Source organism: Siphateles boraxobius, unplaced genomic scaffold (genome assembly GCF_051911475.1).
Source record: "Siphateles boraxobius isolate OS27281-9 unplaced genomic scaffold, OSU_SipBor_1 25, whole genome shotgun sequence".
Classification (NCBI taxonomy): domain Eukaryota; kingdom Metazoa; phylum Chordata; class Actinopteri; order Cypriniformes; family Leuciscidae; genus Siphateles; species Siphateles boraxobius.
This window is the reverse complement of record NW_027508866.1, coordinates 7,282,318-7,300,607: the sequence shown is the minus strand read 5'-3', so window position 1 is coordinate 7,300,607 and position 18,290 is coordinate 7,282,318. Positions and strand designations below refer to the sequence as shown.

Below are 18,290 nucleotides of genomic sequence, written 5' to 3'. Positions count from 1 at the left end.
TGGGAAGGCAGTCATGTAAGACAGTTCTGGGAGGTAATTATACCATACCGAACCACTTTGACGACAGATTTTGCCTTGGCATTTCAAAATGACCAAAAAGCATTTCAGATTCTGTGCAATGAGATCGGTCCGCTGGTTGGTCCAGTTATGCCGTCCCATCGCAAAGTCGCATCTTTTTTGATGCGCATCGAGAAATTTGTTCGGTAAATGTGTTTCCATCTTTGTTTTTATGTGCATTTTTAGAATTTATGCGCATCTGGTCATTCCCATATAGTGTTTTTTAAATGCGATATCCCAAAATTCAATAGGTGGATGGAAACATAGCTAGTGTGAACTACTGAGCATAAGATTCACCTACATTTCCGAAACAGCTTGAATTTACAATGAAGAAGTAAGTTACTATTATTAAGGAAAACCCCAAGTGTTAGGATTTTACTTTCTTTGGCATAGAATTCAAAGTATTTTTGGCAGCTGTTTGTCTTTCCTGGTATAGAAGAGACTGAGATGGAGGTAATTAGGCTAGACTCTATGCCAAGTCCCAGTTTGCATTATGACTGAGGTTTTTCTAGCATTTAATATTTCATCCTACGTGTCACTGATGTTTTTGTTTTCTTGTTTACTTATATCTGAATAAACATACGTGTAAAAATTAAAGCTGGGAACACAACTCACATTTTTTTGATATTTTTTAGATAAGTTTGGTTCATATGCTTATCTTACAGACCTACAGCAAAGACTACAGGTCTGTAAACCATGATAGGCAAATTAGCTAAGGCTAATTTTAAAACCAGCCCACAGACACAATAATAAGAAATAGGAAAACAAAAATGATTAAGAATTTACAGTTTTGCCCCTGGTTTAACAGACAAGGCTTAAGCCTAGTCCCAGACTAAAATGTTTGAGCTGTTTTAACTGAAAGCAACTTGCACTGACTGTTTTTTCTAAGGCATTTTTATAAAAGCTACTTAAATGCCCTAATTGAACTAAGATCTAAGCCCTGTCTTTGAAACTGGGCCTTGCAGGACTATTTATAACCTGCTTGCACTACATCACTAAACCACACTCTCGTCTGAACAGGAGGATTCGACTTCCTGCGAGAGTGGCAAGCGTCACCTGTGGCGGATTCTGGACTAAGCTCATCCTCCACCTCCTCCAGTGTGAGTCTGGGAGGAAGCATTGGGAACCTGCCACAAATTACAGCTGACCTGGAGGAGCTGGACGAGTCCTCCACAGATTCAGATGAGAAAACTAACAAGCTCATTGAGTTCCTCACCACCAGGTATGTGGTAATTATAGATGTATAGCAGTTGTTTCAATATATGTGGATGAAAACAGATTAAAACGCAAATCAGTCTTTTTCCCATTAAAAAGGAGGAGTTCGATGCTGATCCAGAATGCGTATAAAAATGATAATCAGAATGACGACAAAAATGGATGGTGCATCAACAATCAAATATTACAAAGCTCTCACATCCCCTAGTGGCCAAAGAACAATTTTTTTTTCTTTTTAAATGTAATTATTATTTTTATTATTTTTTATTATTATTCTTAACTAATCATTTTTTTAAAAAATCATTATTTTACATTTGAAATTCTCACACATGCAATTGGATAAACATGGTATCCACATATTTTTAGAATTTTTTCTTCAGCAAAACTTTTGGGGATTTTCCAGCGTCAGTAAATCAGGCAGTTAGAGAGTAGTAGTTCATGTATTTGTGATTTTGGTGGTGGTGGTGGTACAGTGCATGGAGTACTGTCCTGTACTTACTCAGGGCTTTTGGACCGCTTTGGTGCCATGAAGACATCACGCCGAAGAATCCCAACTCTAAGAGCGCAGAGCAGCTCACCAACTTCCTGCGGCATGTGGTCTCTGTGTTCAAGGAGTCCAAATCAGGTAATTACCAAACATTTTAGTGCATTTATGTTTCATATTGGCAGAATGAAATATCTTATACATTACATTGGCACAGTGTTTGGTTGATAAGCGTCTTCGTCATGTGTCAGATTTCCACCTAGAGCATCAGCTGAGCGACGTTGCTTTGCAGACGGCCCTCTGCAGCTCCTCACGCCATTACGCTGGACGCTCGTTCCAGATCTTCCGAGCCCTGAGACAGCCCCTCTCTGCCCACGCCGTGTCCGACCTGCTCTCACGCCTCGTGGAGGTTGTGGGGGAGCACGGCGATGAAGTTCAGGTGTGTATCCATCAACCAGAGTGTTAAATAACATCGATACAATAAATGCATTTGGTCAAAAATATCTGTATGCTCTTGCTTTTCAATCTCTTTGCTTGTTTTTAATGTTATTTTGCTTTCCAGGGTTACGTCATGGAGATTTTACTTACTCTGGAGTCTGTTGTGGATAATTTAGCTGAATGTCTGAACAACAGTGAACTTATGGCAGCTTTGACAAGGTTAGAATTTCATGCTGTACTACATGCTTTCCTACTAATTCAACCTAGTAAAAATAATTTATAACTACACTACCATTCAAAAGTTTGGGATTAGTAAGATTTAAAAAATAAAAACAAGACTTTTGTTCAGCAACGATGCATTAAATTAAACATAAGACCTTTACATTGTCTCAAATAAATGCTGTTTTTTTTAACTTTCTATAATCAAAGAATCCTGAAAAAAATGTGTCATGGTTTCCACAAAAATATTTTAACATGTTTTTAACATTGAAAATAATAAGAAGAAATGTTTTTTGATCAGCATACTGTATTAGAATGATTTCTGAAGGATCATGTGACTCCTAAACCTGGAGTATTGAATGCTAAAAAATCAGCTTTGCCATCACAGAAATAACATTACATCACAAAATAACAAATTACATTCTAAAATATATTAAAACAGAAAACAGAACAATATATCCAGAGAAAAAAGCATCTATTTGTCTTTACATACCTGCAATGTCTCTTCTACAAACAGAGATTCATCGCCTGACTTCCTGGTGAGCGGGAAGCTCAACCCAAACCGTAAGAGCACAGGGCAGCTGAACCTGCACCAAGAGACTAATGACCGGAACAGGCACCAGCGCAGTTACTCCGTCCCTAAAAAGTTCGGCGAAAGCGGGGAAAACTCGTCCTCCAACCCTCCTCGCAGTGCCACGTTGGACCGCATCCAAGCCTGTACCCAACAGTGTCTCGCTCGATCGGCCCGCAGCACGTCCTCCAACTCCACCCGTGCCGACACAAGTGTCATCACCGACCCCTCCCACTCCAGTCATCCAGCAAACTTGCTCGCCACCATCTTCTGGGTGGCGGTGTCGCTCATGGAGTCGGACTTTGAATTTGAATACCAGATGTCATTGAGGCTGGTTCACAAACTGCTGGCGCGGGTTCCATTGGATCTGCAGGAGAACAGGGAAAGACTAGAGAAGCTCCAGGGTCAGCTGAGGTGGAGTGGCTTTTCCGGACTGCAACAGCTGCTCCTAAAGGGATTCACCTCTCCAGCTACAAATGATCTTACGCTTCAGTTGTTCTGTCAGCTTACGCCTGTTTCACGAGTGCCAGTGGTGGACACATCGCAGGCTATAGGTGGGTAGTAGAGTGGATACTTGTACTGGCACTTTCTTAAAACTTGTTTATATACTGTAGGTCTAATGTGGCTAAATGACTTGAAAGCAGTTTCAAACTGTATTTATGATTGCTTTTTACTCCTATTTCGGTCGGTTTTAGACTTTGTCTGTGTCCAAACAATTAGTGTGTGTGTGTAAATTTTTTAAATGTTTAACAAGTTTAAGTTGTCATCATTGTAAAATGCTGTTTTCCTTAATGGCATGAATCACAGTGAAGGCACAGACTTAACGTGTACGAGCTGACACTACTGACACTAAATTTGTAACCACTGAGCACAATACCAAATTGTCCCTAAAAAGGATCAGATAGAATATATGAATCCAAATTCAAAATATGAGTTTTTTCCCCACCCCCTCCTCCCCATACTTGACGCTCACGCGGGTTACCTGATTGAGGACACGCAACAGAAACAAACGTAATTAACAATGGAAAGCGACGAGCCTTACAGTATAAATTGATCAGTTAATGTATACGTTTGCAATGTTTTTAGTTCGAGTAGAACATGTATAATCAATATTCGGTAGACTCCTGCAACTTCCAGGAGAGGTGGGATGTCTCCAAAGTAGAGTAACTTGCTGTACCTTTGTTTTTCAGAGAAACAAGTATTTGAACTGAGCAGGTTTTCTACATCTCCGCAAACATAGCATGGTTTTTTATGCTTTAGTACTGCCAAAAAAATTTAATAGAGAACCTAGAATTTTCAGCATTCAAAATGAAACTGCATATTTGCATATGCATTACGATTGGTCTACTAGTGTTAAGCCTACCCAAAACAAGATGTGTTGATGCAGTAGGGATTAAACCTAAAACCCAAGCTTACTTTTGTATTAAAATCTTGTGAGGGGTTTAGACTATTTTGAGTGTTATTGTTGAATATTGATTGTTTGTGATATTTAGCAAGTTTTCTGATCTTACATATAATTGTATGTTTTATTTTCTGTCTTCTCAGGTTTTCCTTTGAATGTGCTTTGTCTGCTGCCTCACTTATTGCAACACTTCGGTAGCCCTACGCAGTTTTGTAAAGAAAGTGCTGAGAGGATTGCACAGGTCTGCCCCACCTCCTTTTCTTTACACACTCCTACTATAAAACACACCCTTCACTTCATTGGTATTTACACCTGAATGTGAAGACCAAGTAGGGATGTCATCCTGGATTTGTCATCCTGGATTATATCCCAACTCATAACTCTTTTGTTTTCTTGTAACAAGAAAACTATCACGTATTTAAATACAATATCAGCTAGTGTGCATATTTCTGGTGTCTTATTTTTGATTAACAAAGTGTAAAATACATTCTGTGTATGTGATAAACAATTGGCTACGTAAAATTAAATATTAATAATATTACATCATACAAGTCTAAAAATAATATGAGCTCCCAAATGTTTAAATACATTCAATATGAAGTAAAAAAAAAAAAAACATTATAAAAATAAGGAAATATACGAGCTATGTCAGTAGTCGTCAGTGCATACTAATAATGTTTATTTTTGAAAAACAATAACATCTGTATTTGACTGTTTATACTGTTTATGTGTATTCTAGGTGTGTCTAGAGGAGAAAGACAAGAACACCAAACTATCTCACCTGGCTCATGTAATGACCCTGTATAAGACTCGTTCCTACACCAGAGACCCCTTCTCGTGGGTTAATGTGGTCTGCCGCTACCTGCACGAGGCTTTCTCTGACATCACGCTTAGTCTTGTGACATATATGGCTGAGGTGAGATGTCCTGACTGGCTTAAATATCCTCAAGTATAAGTTACAAAATGGCAGATATGGTGTTGCTTATGCTGTATGAGAAGAACACAGTTTTAATACCAGCTGACCTCTCTTCATAGTTGCTAGATAAAGGATTACCCAGCATGCAACAGCCCCTACTGCAGATCATCTACAGTCTGCTAAGCCACATGGATTTGGTTGGAATTCAGGTCAAACCTTTCAATGTAGAGGTGTTAAAGACCATTGAGAAATTTGTACAGGTGAGATCCTTTCTGCTAAACCACTTGAAGTTGGACTAATCTGGTCATTTGAAAGAATTTTGATCTGTTTTGTCATACCAATATGTGTGTGTCCTCTATAGACGGTTCACTGGAAAGAAGCTCTGAACATTTTGAAGCTGGTCGTTTCCCGCTCAGCCAGTCTGTCCCTGCCGTCCTATGCCCATGGCGATCTAGCCCACCTGGAGGTTAGCCGTATGATGTGGGATGGCTCATCTAAAGCCCTGCCAGGAAAGACACTGGAATTCCATTTTGACATATCCGAGGTACTTTACATTGTGTCCACAATATATTTTGTCGTTAATTTGTTGAAATGCATGTTTTTTGTTTTGTTTGCTGAAGGCACCAAAACCATTTATGCTTTACAAAATATCAGTTTTTAATGCAATTACACGCAACAGGTTCTCTGACTCAATCACCTCTTCAAGTGTGGCCATGTTGTTGCTTTTGAGCATGCATTTGTTATCAGATACCATAAAGGGCGCGGCCCCTTTTCCTTTTCTTTTTGGTACATTTTAGGCTATAGGGAAATCACTCGAGTTCTCAGCTCGCTTTCAGATGGAGAAATTTGGAGAGATGTGTTTTGATTGCATTTGTGATCAATAACCTCTCAGATTAATGTGTTGATGGATGTAATGAGGGTTTCTGAGGATTTCTTCTGAAACCTAATGAACAAGGAGTGGTCTTTTAGGGCAACTTCAGGGAAGGTGACTGCTATTTATGTGAATTTTGTTACAAGTCAAATAACGTAAAGCTTAAACAATCTTTGGATGTCCAATAATAATTTTAAATGTCATATACAGTTTCTGGTTATATTCATTCACATTTAATATGACATCTGGGGCCGGTTTCACAAAAGCTATTTTAGACGGGTCTATAGTGTTAGAAAAGTCTAAAATTTGCTCATAGACTAGTCTAATGCAAGTTAGACTGTTTCACAAAATAAAGATTGACTTAATTTAGACCAAAAAAATTAGACAAACACGTTTTCCGCTGGGGTAAACTGCACTGAGGGGTTGAATGCCCTTACTCGATACGCCATGTTTTTGTTTTGAAAAGTGTCTTATTTTACCCAGAATGCATTGCAGTGTACTCCTACTTAAGATAGTCAGAGTCTGACGGTCTGATTGAGATGTCTATCTGAAGTCTGACTATCTACTATATATCTAACCCATAGTCAAACTCTAGATTTATGAAACCGGCCCCTGATCTAAAACAAGGAAGTCTGTAATAGCTGGAGAAAGCTATCTGTTTGCATTTCCATTCATGATTCCAATTCCAATCAGGAACCACCAGAAAAACTGCTTTCTCCAGTTATAACAAAGACCTCCTTAGAGCCAAGAGCCTCTTGTGGCTTCATGTGCAACTACAGGAAACCCTCTCAGTTCCTAGAATTGAGCTTTTGCCTCTTATCCACCCTGATGGAAGCAGTGATATCCTGTCCAGATGGAGTGACTCCACACTGATAAGGAGTCCAGCAATTAGGCTGTTTTTCCACACATGCTTTTTTATCTACAGGAAGGCTGTGACTCATGGGTAGTGTAAGTCTATGAGTGTATGTGCTCAGGACCTGTTGTTGTGCTGGTGTGCTTATGTTTTTGTAGGGGGTTACATATCTGGTTTAATAACATATGTATTTTATGCATGTGTTTGTGTCCAGACACCGGTTATTGGCCGCAGATATGATGACCTGCAGGGATCTGGAGGAAGAGATGGGAAAGCCCGCGTGATCGCAGTGACCCGTAGCACGTCCTCTACCTCTTCAGGGTCCAACTCAAACACCGTCCTGGTCCCAGTCAGCTGGAAACGGCCACAATCATCACAGGTGACTAACATTTCATGCTGTTCATATGTGTCATGGTATGAAGGAGGGGAACTTTTATTACTTTGGGCTGTTCTGAACATCGTCTTTTAATGTTTACTGTGATACTATGAAAATCTTGATGATTCTATCAGTCTGCTTTTTCAGTTGGTAATTTCCTTTTGTTTCTCAGAAGCGAACGAGAGAGAAGCTGGTGAACGTTCTGTCACTCTGCGGACAGGAAGTTGGCCTCACCAAGAACCCGTCTGTAAGTCCTCACTGTCACTGTCATTCCTGGGAAGACACTGTATGTAGACAACCATTTTATTATTATGAGGAAAGACATTTATCACTATGGTCTTATAGAATGAAGGAATAATAGATTACATCTGTGTTTATTTCATATTAATTAAAGCCCTAATTATCGTGGATCTACTGCTTTAAAAAAAGAAGTATAAAACTATAAGACTTATAAGGCATCTTAGTAATGGGACCATTGCATACTCTACGCTGACTCCACTGTAATGTTTATTTGCCTCAGGTGATCTTCTCATCCTGTGGTGATCTGGACCTCATGGAGCATCAGCCCAGTCAGGTGTCCTCTGAGGATGGGACCCGGGAGGACACCCTGGATGATACCACCTCAGAGCAGCAGTTCAGAGTCTTCAGAGACTTCGACTTCCTGGACGTAGAGCTTGAAGATGGAGAGGTCAGTAGAAAACCTGGTATCATTTATTTATCTTATTTACGTATTATTATTTACATTCAAAATGTGTAGAGTTTATATATTTCAGTTATTTAGATATAGACATAATAAATGACTTAAGAACTTAAAAGATGTTGATTTCAGAGTTAGAATTCCCGTCCCTACTAACAAAAACCCAGTTCCTTTCTACTTTCTTGCTTCAGTTATTTCTTTCATGTTCTCAGTTTTGCTCAGATAAGAGACTGCCTGACTAATGTGCCCATTGCTTTTCCTCTGGTCATTCTCACTGTGCAGCTAACACTTTCTCTCTTTCTCTCCTGTGCTGCCATAGGAGCTGCAGGTAAGAACAGCTGTGTTAGCATGTGACAGAGAATGGCAGAGATCTTGTTTCCATACCTGCTCAGATTCACATTGAGAATTATGTGTGTCAGTCATGTAGACTCACATCTATCAGGCTGCTGTTGCTAAAGAGATTAGATAAAGATTTTATTATATGTGTTCAATTCATGGATGTCATATTACATACTATAGAAATGCATGTTAGAAGCATCTCATTTCAATTTTTTTTTCATTCATATTAAATCATTCCTCACTAATTGTTTTTGTTTTGTTAGAAAACCATTAAAATTCAGATTGTTTCAAATGCTTATGGAGAAACTTGCTGGTCTAAAATCCTTAAAATCAGGATTTTGTGTTTTGTTCGGCTTTGTTTCCCCTAAACTACAAAGAAGATTACTAGGTTTTTTTTTTTTTCATTTGCAAAGTCAGAAACCTTAAACGTACTGGCAGATATTGTATTTGAGATATTGTTTCATATTTCCAGATATTGTTCTATTGTATTTACTGTATGTTTGCACGTGTTCTTCATTTTTGCATGATTGATTAGAAGTGTGTTATGTCTACTTTCTGTGTCCTAAGAGGGCCAGAGTGGTGCACACCCATCATCAGCTCGTGTTAGAAAGAATAGCTGCTGAAACAGTGCTGTGTGTATGTTTTAATAGGGCGAGAGTATGGATAACTTTAACTGGGGAGTGCGCAGACGCTCTCTGGACAGCACAGACTTGACTGAGCTCCTGGAGGAGAGCCAGCACTCTGACATCACCCCCTGCATCAGCCTACACGACCCCCAGCAAGACTCTGATGACTCCTCTGAGGAAGAGTCCAATTCCACCAGCCAAAGCCTCTCCCACTCTCAACTAGTATGTGCTTGCTATCTATCTATCTATCTATCTATCTATCTATCTATCTATCTATCTATCTATCTATCTATCTATCTATCTATCTATCTATCTATCTATCTATCTATCTATCTATCTATCTATCTATCTATCTATCTATCTATCTATCTATCTGTCTGTCTGTCTGTCTGTCTGTCTGTGAGTCTGTCTGTCAGTCTGTCTGTCAGTCTGTCAGTCTGTCTGTCTGTCTGTCTGTCTGTCTGTCTGTCTGTCTGTCTGTCAGTCTGTCAGTCTGTCAGTCTGTCAGTCAGTCAGTCATACTACCTATTGTTTGTTTTAGCCTAATGGTATTTTTCTAAAGCTGGGCATTTTCTGATTTCAGACCATGAACCTCTCCCCCTCAGAGGACACCAATCATACAGACTCTCTGTCCACTTCCTATGACACCACATCAGCTGACCCAAATTCCCTTAATGCTGCAACACCTTGCTTGGGAACATCTCTACCAGATGACCACATCATGCCGCGTGTATGTTTAAAATTACATTTAGCCCATTAAAGCTTCTTCACCGAGCCCAAATAGCACCAAACCTCAAAGCTAGACATCTGCTTCAACATGCTGTTTGAAACTATTGCTGGCATGTTTGTGAGACTTCTGTACTGACTAATTTAGATTTACTAAGAACATAAACTTTGAGGCGAGAAGATCAATAATGATCTTCTCACATCTTCACAGGTTTTACCAGAAGACGAGGAGTCAAATGTCCAAGAGGACGACCTGCCATTCAGTGTGAATGAGCTGCCAATGAGGTTTGACTGCGGCTCTAGCACAAATCTGGACCTTCCTGCAGAACAAAACCGAGCTGGAATCAACCAGAACCCAAACTCCCTGCCCAGGTTAATACTGATACACTTCACTCCAGTTTTAAAGCATTAGACTACCGCTAACTGGAATGGTTATTTAAGGGTAACATCCTTTCTTCTGATTTCCACAGCTACCATTTTGGGGAGGACCGAGATGATCTGGATGAGCTGGGCTTTCCTCCTCCACCCTCCCCATTTTTCTCTGCCATCTTGGCAGCATTTCAGCCCACAGTGTGTGACGACGCCGAAGAAGCCTGGCGGAGTCACATTAACCAGCTGTTGTGTGATACAGATGGGTCTTGCGCCGTCTACACCTTCCACATTTTCTCTACAATGTTTCAGGTAACGCCACCATTATAAGTACACAAAGCAATCCTGTTTGAACATTTCTATTCAGAATTACTAAATCAGTGTTTCCCACATGATTTTGTATGAGTGGGGGGCCTCTGTTCTTATTTCATGGTTCATGATATAGTGTCTCAGTTCACATTATGTTCTGACTGCTTTTATATGAAGCCAAACTATTAGGATATAGTTAGGATATATTAATATATTAATATATATATTAATATATCTTTGTTTTTTGTTGCATCTTGGCCAGGTCTCTGTTGTAAAAGAGATTTTTAATCTCAATGAGTTTTTACCTGGTTAAATAAAGGAAATTAAAAAAAAATAATAATAATAATAATGCCTTTATATTATCATTATTGCCATACCAACAAAAGTAATATATTACTATTGTAATACAACTGACACTGTAAAATAAATGTAAATTAGAAGTAATTTTTCACAATAAGCATTTATTTTACTTAACTGTAGAAAATTTTCAATACTTTTGTCTTCATTTTTCACTTGCAAGAGTTAAACACTCAAGCTTTTATTTTGGCGGAAAACACAATCGTACAGACCTTTTATGTTATCATGAGAAGTGTAAAAATATTTTCAGTTTATTATGAAACTGTGGCGGGACAGATTAGTTGTGACAGGCCACCAGAGTCTACATAATTAACTGGAAACACTGGTTAATTAGAAGCCCAGAAGTATTTATAACAATTTGCATTGTTAAAATTAATTTTTTGTCTCTACAGAACATCCAAAATAAGTTCTGCTCCCTAACCAGCGATGCTGCCTGTTACCTTGGAGACGGCCTGAGGGGAATTGGGTCAAAATTTGTGCGATCATCAGAGATGTTGGCCTTATGCTCAGACTGTCCCACGCTGTATGTGGACGCAGAAACGGTCAGTGAATATTCCTCCCCAGCCGTGCTTCGGGGACCTCTCCTAACAAATTATTGAGAATCATTTTGTATATAAACTTCTAAATTGCAAGTCAGAAAGTATTTTTATACCATGTTGTCTTTTATATCATCTGTCCTCTTGTAGATTGTTTCATATGGGCTTCTAGAAAAGATGAAGTTCAGTGTTCTTGAGCTTCAGGAGTATCTGGACACATATAACACCCGGGAGGAAGCCGCTGTCTCAGTAAGTCATTCTAACGTAACAGGCTGCTCATGCAGAATCACTGGAAGCTGCTAGATTGAATTGAGTTGCTGAAATAGTTTATGCTACAGATGTGAACGAGACTTTGAATCATGCGACTTAATCAGTAGAGGTTTGCCAATACTTCTCTAAGTGATCAGACTTACAATTTTCACATGATGGATTAAGAACCACGCAAAAAAAAAAAATCCCATTAATTTACATTTACTTAAACTCACGCAGAACTGCATCATGGTGTCGGGTTTTGCACAAAACTACTTATGTTTTTAATTGTGAGACAGCTGTTTTGAATTTAGTTGAGCACATCCACTTTCTCCTCTTTCAACAGTGGTTGCAGAACTGTAAGTCCACATTCCCGAGGTATCCTGATGATGGTGTGATCACCTGTCAGCCTGGAGACTCTGAGGAGAAGGTGAAAACTGCCGCCTGTGCCCTTTAAAATGAGATCATCCATCATGCCACTGTTTACATGAAACCAACATTCATAATATATACACAGTAATCTCTAATAGATTTGTACGTTACGGAATGGTCGTTATGATTTTTTAACATTTTTAAAATAATTATATCATGATAACCAAGGCTGCATACAGTAAAAACAGTAATATTTTGAAATATTACAATTTAAAAGAACTGTTTTCTATTTTAATATATCTTAAAATGTAATTTATTCTTGTGATCACAACGCTGAATTTTCAGCATCATTACTCCAGTCTTCAGTGTCACATGATCCTTCAGAAATCATTCTAATATTTTGATTTGGTACTCGAGAAACATTTCTTATTATTATCAATACTTAATATTTTTGTGGAAACCATGATACATTTTTTTCTGGATTCTTTGATGCATACAAAGTTCTTTTGTAACATTATACATGTCACTTTTGGTCAATTTAATGCATCCTTGCTAAATAGAAACATTAATTTCTTTTAAAAACCTTACTGATCCCAAACTTTTAAATGTTATTGTATGCAATGCTTTATTTCCTCACTACTCTTCTTGTCACTCGGTGCGCCTTCTTCTTGTCATCCTCTGCATGATTTATATGGGTTGGGTTGAATGCGACAGGCACTAATCTGGGATTTCTGAGCACAGTGACACATATTCAGTCTCACAGATTGCATGCTGGGTATTAATGCTGTCTGTTTCTCCCTTCTCAAATCTTTCCTGTTTTATGACATGCTTGCTCTGCAGCAAATGGAAACTCTGGCTGTAAGTTTGAAACTAAGAACAGTTCTCTTTCTTTTTCATCTGTTAGAGTGAATGATCTGTGTTTACAGCTTTATAGTTTAGTACATGCATTCAGTTCAGTTAGGGTTAGGTCAGCGAGTGTTTACATGCATGATATTACCCAAACTTACACTTAGTAAGCATACTTTTAAGATCATATAAAGTGTTTTTGAAGACTGTAGAAGTAATGAATCATTTAAAAATGTAAACATGGTTTTCATAAAACAAAGTCATTTTTTATTGTTATGAGCATTTTTGTGCATATAATCACACCCAGTGATGGAAGTTTGAGTTGTGTATTTACTCTTTGCGGCTGTTCATATGTGATTTCCTTATTATATCATGTTACTAATGTATTCGTATCGTCCACAGCAATTGGAGTTGTGTCAGCGCCTGTACAAACTTCACTTCCAACTCCTCCTGCTGTTTCAGTCCTATTGTAAACTTATAGGACAAGTGAACACCATCAGCTCTGTGCCAGAGGTACACAATGCACCTATGACCCCACTGAGACACCTCATGGTCATGATCTGATTGATTTTATTCCAATTAGAATCGATTCTAATATGTTCTGTAATGTGCGCATTATTTAAATGAGCCTGACTTAAATCTAAACAAACTTTGTAGAATTTAAATTATAATTATTTATATATTATAATTCTCATGGAGGCTGCTACATTAAGATCACAATATGTATTTTTGATTGCAAAATAAATGAATATATCTACAATGAAAACGGTAACCATAAACAGTCTGTTATGTAATTCTGCATCCATGCTGAAAGATGTCCATGTCGAATTGACCAGCAAAACAAACAATTTATGTAATGTAATGCAATGTAAGGCATCTTGTGAGAGACTTCAGAGAAAACTTTATTGATTGAGCAAAAGGTAAATTAGTTTGGCTTACTAAAAAAAAAATGAATTGAAAACATCCTGTCTTAGGGGTTTACACTAAACCATTTTCTACAAAAATTGTACATGACAATGGAGTTTTGGGGGCCTGAAAATGCAAACTTTTGAAAAGGGGTTTCAAAGTGCAAGTTTTTAAAAACTATACGTTTATTGTCTCCGAGTAAACTACAAAAACGCAAATCTGTGAAAATGGTAACGTCATGACATCGCCAACTACTGGCCTGGAATTCATAATACATTGTTTTTAAGCAAATAACGCAAAGAAGAACTTTTCTGTTTTTAGTACTTCGCTGTCGTGTAAACGTACCCTTAATCATGTGCTTTCAATCTGTAGCTTTGGAACATGTCTCGGGAATTGAGCGATCTGAAGAATTGCCTGCGGCTAGCTGAAGCCTCATTAGCTGGTGATCTAGAGGACCGGCAGAGGCACGGCTCCCAGCCCATCTTCCCCAGCTCAGAGGCGGCTGTACAGGCCATCCTGGAGTGCTTGAACAACAACGAGTTCTCTATGGCCATCCGCTACACTCAAGAGTGCAGGTGAGCTATGACACCACTAGAGAGAGACAAAACTCTGTTAATTAAGTGTATTTGTGGCATTTTTATTTTATTTTAGTTGTTATTGAAAATGTATTTAGTTTAGCTAGTTTTCCCCACCCAAGTTAGTTTTTATTTCAGTTATTGAAAATGTTTTAATTTTCTTTAACAATTATACTGGTGTTTAAAAGCTTGTTAGTTTTTACTGTGGTCTTGAAATTGGAATTGAGTAGCATGACGTATTAATGGTATCAAAATGTTATTACTGTTATATAATTTTTATCTCCTTTTTAGACGAATGTGGCCAAATGACATTTTCGGCGGTGGCTCAGAGGACGAGATCCAGACTCTCCTCAACGTCTACTTCCGGCACCAGACTCTGGGCCAAACTGGCACCTTTGCACTGGTCGGCTCGAACAAGGACATGTCCGAGGTCTGCACAAAGATCATGGAGCTCAATGGAGAGATCCGGGACATGATCCGTCGCGCTCAGGGGTACCAGGTGTTCTCATCCAGCCTCCTAGACTCCAGCGTGTCCGGTTTGAGTCTCTGACAGGAAGCCTGCGGCACCCCAGACCGGCCCTGGCCTGGACCCCCCGACCACTGGATCCCTCCATAGTCACCCAACCTCTCCTGCACCATCCCTTATCCCATGATCCTCCACTCCTGCCACCCGCTCCAGGCCAAATCCAGTGTGACGTTTGGGAGTGCTGCCACCCTTTTGAGGGTTTAACACATAAAGTTGTGCCCTTCTTAGGAAAACTTGCACGAGCATCCTTGACTGTACTAAATAGGAAGGGGCTCCTGAGAGTGAGCGTGTCCTCGGGTCCTCAAAAGTGCAGCAATAACGGAGAAACTGAGCTGCTCCTGCGAGATTCCTTGGATTGAGTCACTCAAACGCATCTTTTAATTATTGCACTATGTTGACGTTTCATGTCGTAAATCATGAGGAGAAAAATAAATCTTTTTTTGCTACTGAGAAATGCTGCCTTTTTGGAAAGGAAGCACTGGAGTGAGAACTTCTGCTTGGTTTGTTTGTTAACATGGGGAATGTGCAATGATGGATCATTGAAACGGATGCCTTTCTACTGTAACTGTTCAAGATTGTCTTTAAAAGCGAACAGGACACGCCGCACAAATGAAGGAGGGACAAAGGATATTATTTGTATGTCGTCGTCGTCGTCATGATACTCGTAACGGTTTAAAGCTGAGAGCTTGTGTCTTTGTGAACCTGTCCAACACTTACATACCGCTAAATATCAGCCTCCGCACCTGCACAAAGACACGCAAACATGCTGACATTCAGCGATTTGTTCATACAACTGATAAGCTACGGCTAAACCTGATTCTACTTCAAGTGCTGATAAGAGATTGTTTGTCTGTTTTTCAATCAACATCCTGCGCTACGCCAAACACAGGCTCACCTTTAGGGTAAATTTGTATTTAAGAAATCAGTGTGTTGAACCTAGGTTTTGAAATTGTTCTTTGTCACTTCAAGTTGCCAAGCATGCATCATTGTACTTCGAGTTGTATTTATTAAAAGTGTATTTTATTAAAATGTTATTTGTATAAAGTGGAAAAGGGAGGCATCACATGAAGATTAGTCTCTCGTGCATGCCTAGACAGATTGCAAAACTTCAAGAAAATTGTTTCTTTTCTTCACTATGTAAATACTTAAAGCTTCTGTGAAATAAATTGTGCTTTCTTCATGTTGAGATTCTTCAGGTTGTTCGTTTCAATGAGAAATTAGGAAATTCTGGTGTTTGCATAGTCAAGAATAGTGATTTTGCAATGGCTACAAATTTAAGCAAAGACATTCATTTCAGTGACACTTAGTCTTAGGGTTTTATGCATGCATAATCTTAAGCAAAATATTCCATTATGCATTACCATAATTAAATCTGTGGAACAAGATCTTAATTTCCATACAATGGTAGTGGTGTTTTGGAAACCTTTGCATGGACAAAAACAGTTCTTCATAATCTCATGTTCTGCAGAAAAATATTTTTACAAGTTTGGAAAGAAAAGCACAATTTAATTTTTTGGGTGTCCTTCGCAAAGCAGAAACACACAGACAACACGTATTATGCTGCAATACTTTATTAGGTTATATAAACTTACACATTTATACAAATACAAAAATACAATACATCCCACCCAATGTCAAACGGGCCACCAATACAGATTCTAAAACTCATTATACACCTGAACATTTAGACTATGTACTTGAAACTGTAGATGGTGTCACAGGAAAGGCCTTTGCCCTTGCAGCGGCCACACAGTTCCTGACGGTGAGGACGGCGCAGGTCAATGTGCCTCTGCTTTCGTTCACAGCAGCAGCGAGCCTTGCAGCAAACCTGGTAGAGGTCAAACAGAGCACGGTCAAACTGCACCAACAGCTTCAAAATAAATACACAATTACTATCAACTACTCATACCTGGCACTGAATTGATTCAACCCTAAATGGATTCAGTCCCAACTGGCACTTTCTGCAGTGCTGTTTGAAGTACACCTGTGGGAATGATGCCATTTAATTAGGTTTAAACCTTAAGTTTAAATGTTTTAAAGTCACTGCATTTTACCTTGGAGGTTCCCGAGATGCACCACACAAATGCACTTTCCCATCGAATGTTGCACTTACTGCAGTGATAAAATCCATACTTCTGCTCCAGAAACTAAAGAATAAATTGTTAGAATGAACTCAATATAAATAAGTTTACCAAAACTCCATGTACATACGTAATTTTAAAGGGATAGTACACCCAAAAGAGAAAATTGTCATTTACTTACCCTCATGTGGTTTCAAACCTGTACCAGTTTGGTTAACCACATTCTTCAATGGAAGTTGTTCAATGGAAGAACAATTCGAGGGCAAGTAATAACAAATTTGGGTTTACTGTCCCTTTAAGGAACCGACAACCAATCAAACTGCTCATTACATATTCATGTTGAAAAGGGGGGTCGTAAAAGAAAACGTTTTAAATAGAGTGAAGAGCCGCATTTTATTCGCTTTTGCAAGTTAGGTTGAATAAAATAAGTATTTCCAGGCAAAAATATCATTAGAATTCTAGTACCAGTCACAAGCAGTTTCTTCCGATCAGCTTTGAACTAATTTGTATAATTCCAAACCTGACGAAGTTACGTAGTATTAATTACAAGCCTAAGTCACCTAATTTCACAGAAAAATAACCATTGTATTTTAAGGAGAAAATATGGTTGCCATGCTTAAACGTTCCGCTTAACATACCTGAAAGTTTGACCGTTTATTTCGCTGAATCAACGACTTCTCCTGCCGTGATCCGTTATGGGTGGTTTCATCCCGTTTACACTTCTCCTCGTCGTCCGTCTCACTGTTGCTGCTCTCATCGCCGCCATCGTCCTTACTGTCACCGTCAGTCGTGGATAAGGAGAAAATCCTGCGGTCAAAGACGGGGGAGTAGATGGCGACGGGACGGGAGAAGCGGACGGAGTTGACAGGTGTGCTGGGCAGAGTGTCTCTCAGTTTCAGTTTCAGTGGATTGATGGACGGCGTCCTCGGTGAGTCCCATTTATCGCCGCGATAAAACAGCGTTTTGGGGCCGAGTGAGCATTGGACAGTGGCATCTACCTTTGGGTTTACCTGCACACCGAACTCTCTAGTGTTGGCCTTGCGGAGGCGCGGGGTCAGATTCGGGTTCACCTGAGATAGTATCGCTTTTAACTGCGCGCGTTTATAAACGTCAAAATAATCGGGGGCATCTGGCGCAACATACAAATTGTTTCCCTTTTTATTCCAGTTTTGCTGCTTAAATTTCGCGTTGCCGGGATAAAAGGGGAAATAGCCAGGATATCCTCCATAGTTGTAAGGTGGAATGAGATACTCCTCCATTGTGGCGTAATCATTAGCAGAGGCGTTACTGAATATTTATGATCTTGTTGAACACACGCCTTAATTGGCGCGACCTAATTAGCATCGATCACGTGTGGGCGTGGCTCAGCAATAC

At 39.2% G+C, this 18,290-nt stretch overlaps 2 protein-coding genes across 17 annotated transcripts in view; one reads left to right on the top strand and one right to left on the bottom strand.

Moving 5' to 3' along the window:
* The window catches only part of fryb (furry homolog b (Drosophila)), a 69,762-nt gene extending 53,747 nt beyond the window's left edge, over positions 1-16,015 (top strand). For 6 of the 16 annotated variants that reach the window (XM_077242259.1, XM_077242257.1, XM_077242249.1 and 3 more), the window contains 23 exons: positions 1,078-1,279; positions 1,746-1,897; positions 2,008-2,195; positions 2,319-2,413; positions 2,931-3,538; positions 4,530-4,627; positions 5,126-5,302; positions 5,422-5,562; positions 5,664-5,846; positions 7,241-7,405; positions 7,575-7,649; positions 7,923-8,090; positions 9,089-9,286; positions 9,648-9,794; positions 10,002-10,162; positions 10,261-10,471; positions 11,218-11,367; positions 11,512-11,610; positions 11,957-12,040; positions 12,823-12,840; positions 13,231-13,341; positions 14,107-14,309; positions 14,601-16,015. In XM_077242259.1, the coding sequence (XP_077098374.1) occupies positions 1,078-1,279; positions 1,746-1,897; positions 2,008-2,195; positions 2,319-2,413; positions 2,931-3,538; positions 4,530-4,627; positions 5,126-5,302; positions 5,422-5,562; positions 5,664-5,846; positions 7,241-7,405; positions 7,575-7,649; positions 7,923-8,090; positions 9,089-9,286; positions 9,648-9,794; positions 10,002-10,162; positions 10,261-10,471; positions 11,218-11,367; positions 11,512-11,610; positions 11,957-12,040; positions 12,823-12,840; positions 13,231-13,341; positions 14,107-14,309; positions 14,601-14,859 (3,893 nt within the window). In that variant the 3' untranslated portion in view covers positions 14,860-16,015. Of the gene's footprint in view, positions 1-1,077; positions 1,280-1,745; positions 1,898-2,007; positions 2,196-2,318; positions 2,414-2,930; positions 3,539-4,529; positions 4,628-5,125; positions 5,303-5,421; positions 5,563-5,663; positions 5,847-7,240; positions 7,406-7,574; positions 7,650-7,922; positions 8,095-9,088; positions 9,287-9,647; positions 9,795-10,001; positions 10,163-10,260; positions 10,472-11,217; positions 11,368-11,511; positions 11,611-11,956; positions 12,057-12,822; positions 12,841-13,230; positions 13,342-14,106; positions 14,310-14,600 lie in introns of all 16 variants that reach the window. The other 10 variants (XM_077242254.1, XM_077242253.1, XM_077242261.1 and 7 more) reach the window with 5 other exon arrangements.
* Positions 16,016-16,390: 375 nt separating this feature from the next.
* On the bottom strand, positions 16,391-18,199 carry zar1l (zygote arrest 1-like). Its single transcript, XM_077242247.1, has 4 exons — positions 17,555-18,199; positions 16,890-16,982; positions 16,745-16,819; positions 16,391-16,663 (listed from the first exon to the last, which is right to left on the bottom strand). Exons 1-4 carry the CDS (start codon positions 18,173-18,175, stop codon positions 16,520-16,522), a joined length of 933 nt encoding a protein of 310 aa, XP_077098362.1. The 5' UTR covers positions 18,176-18,199; the 3' UTR covers positions 16,391-16,519.
* Between the last annotated feature and the right edge of the window lie 91 nt (positions 18,200-18,290).

Coding starts and splice junctions, on each gene's coding strand:
- zar1l (XM_077242247.1), bottom strand. CDS start 18,175: ATGGAGGAGTATCTCATTCCACCTTACAACTATGGAGGATATCCTGGC. Junction 16,983..17,554: donor ATAAACGGTCAAACTTTCAG/GTATGTTAAGCG, acceptor TTTATTCTTTAG/TTTCTGGAGCAGAAGTATGG. Junction 16,664..16,744: donor TTGAATCAATTCAGTGCCAG/GTATGAGTAGTT, acceptor GACCTCTACCAG/GTTTGCTGCAAGGCTCGCTG.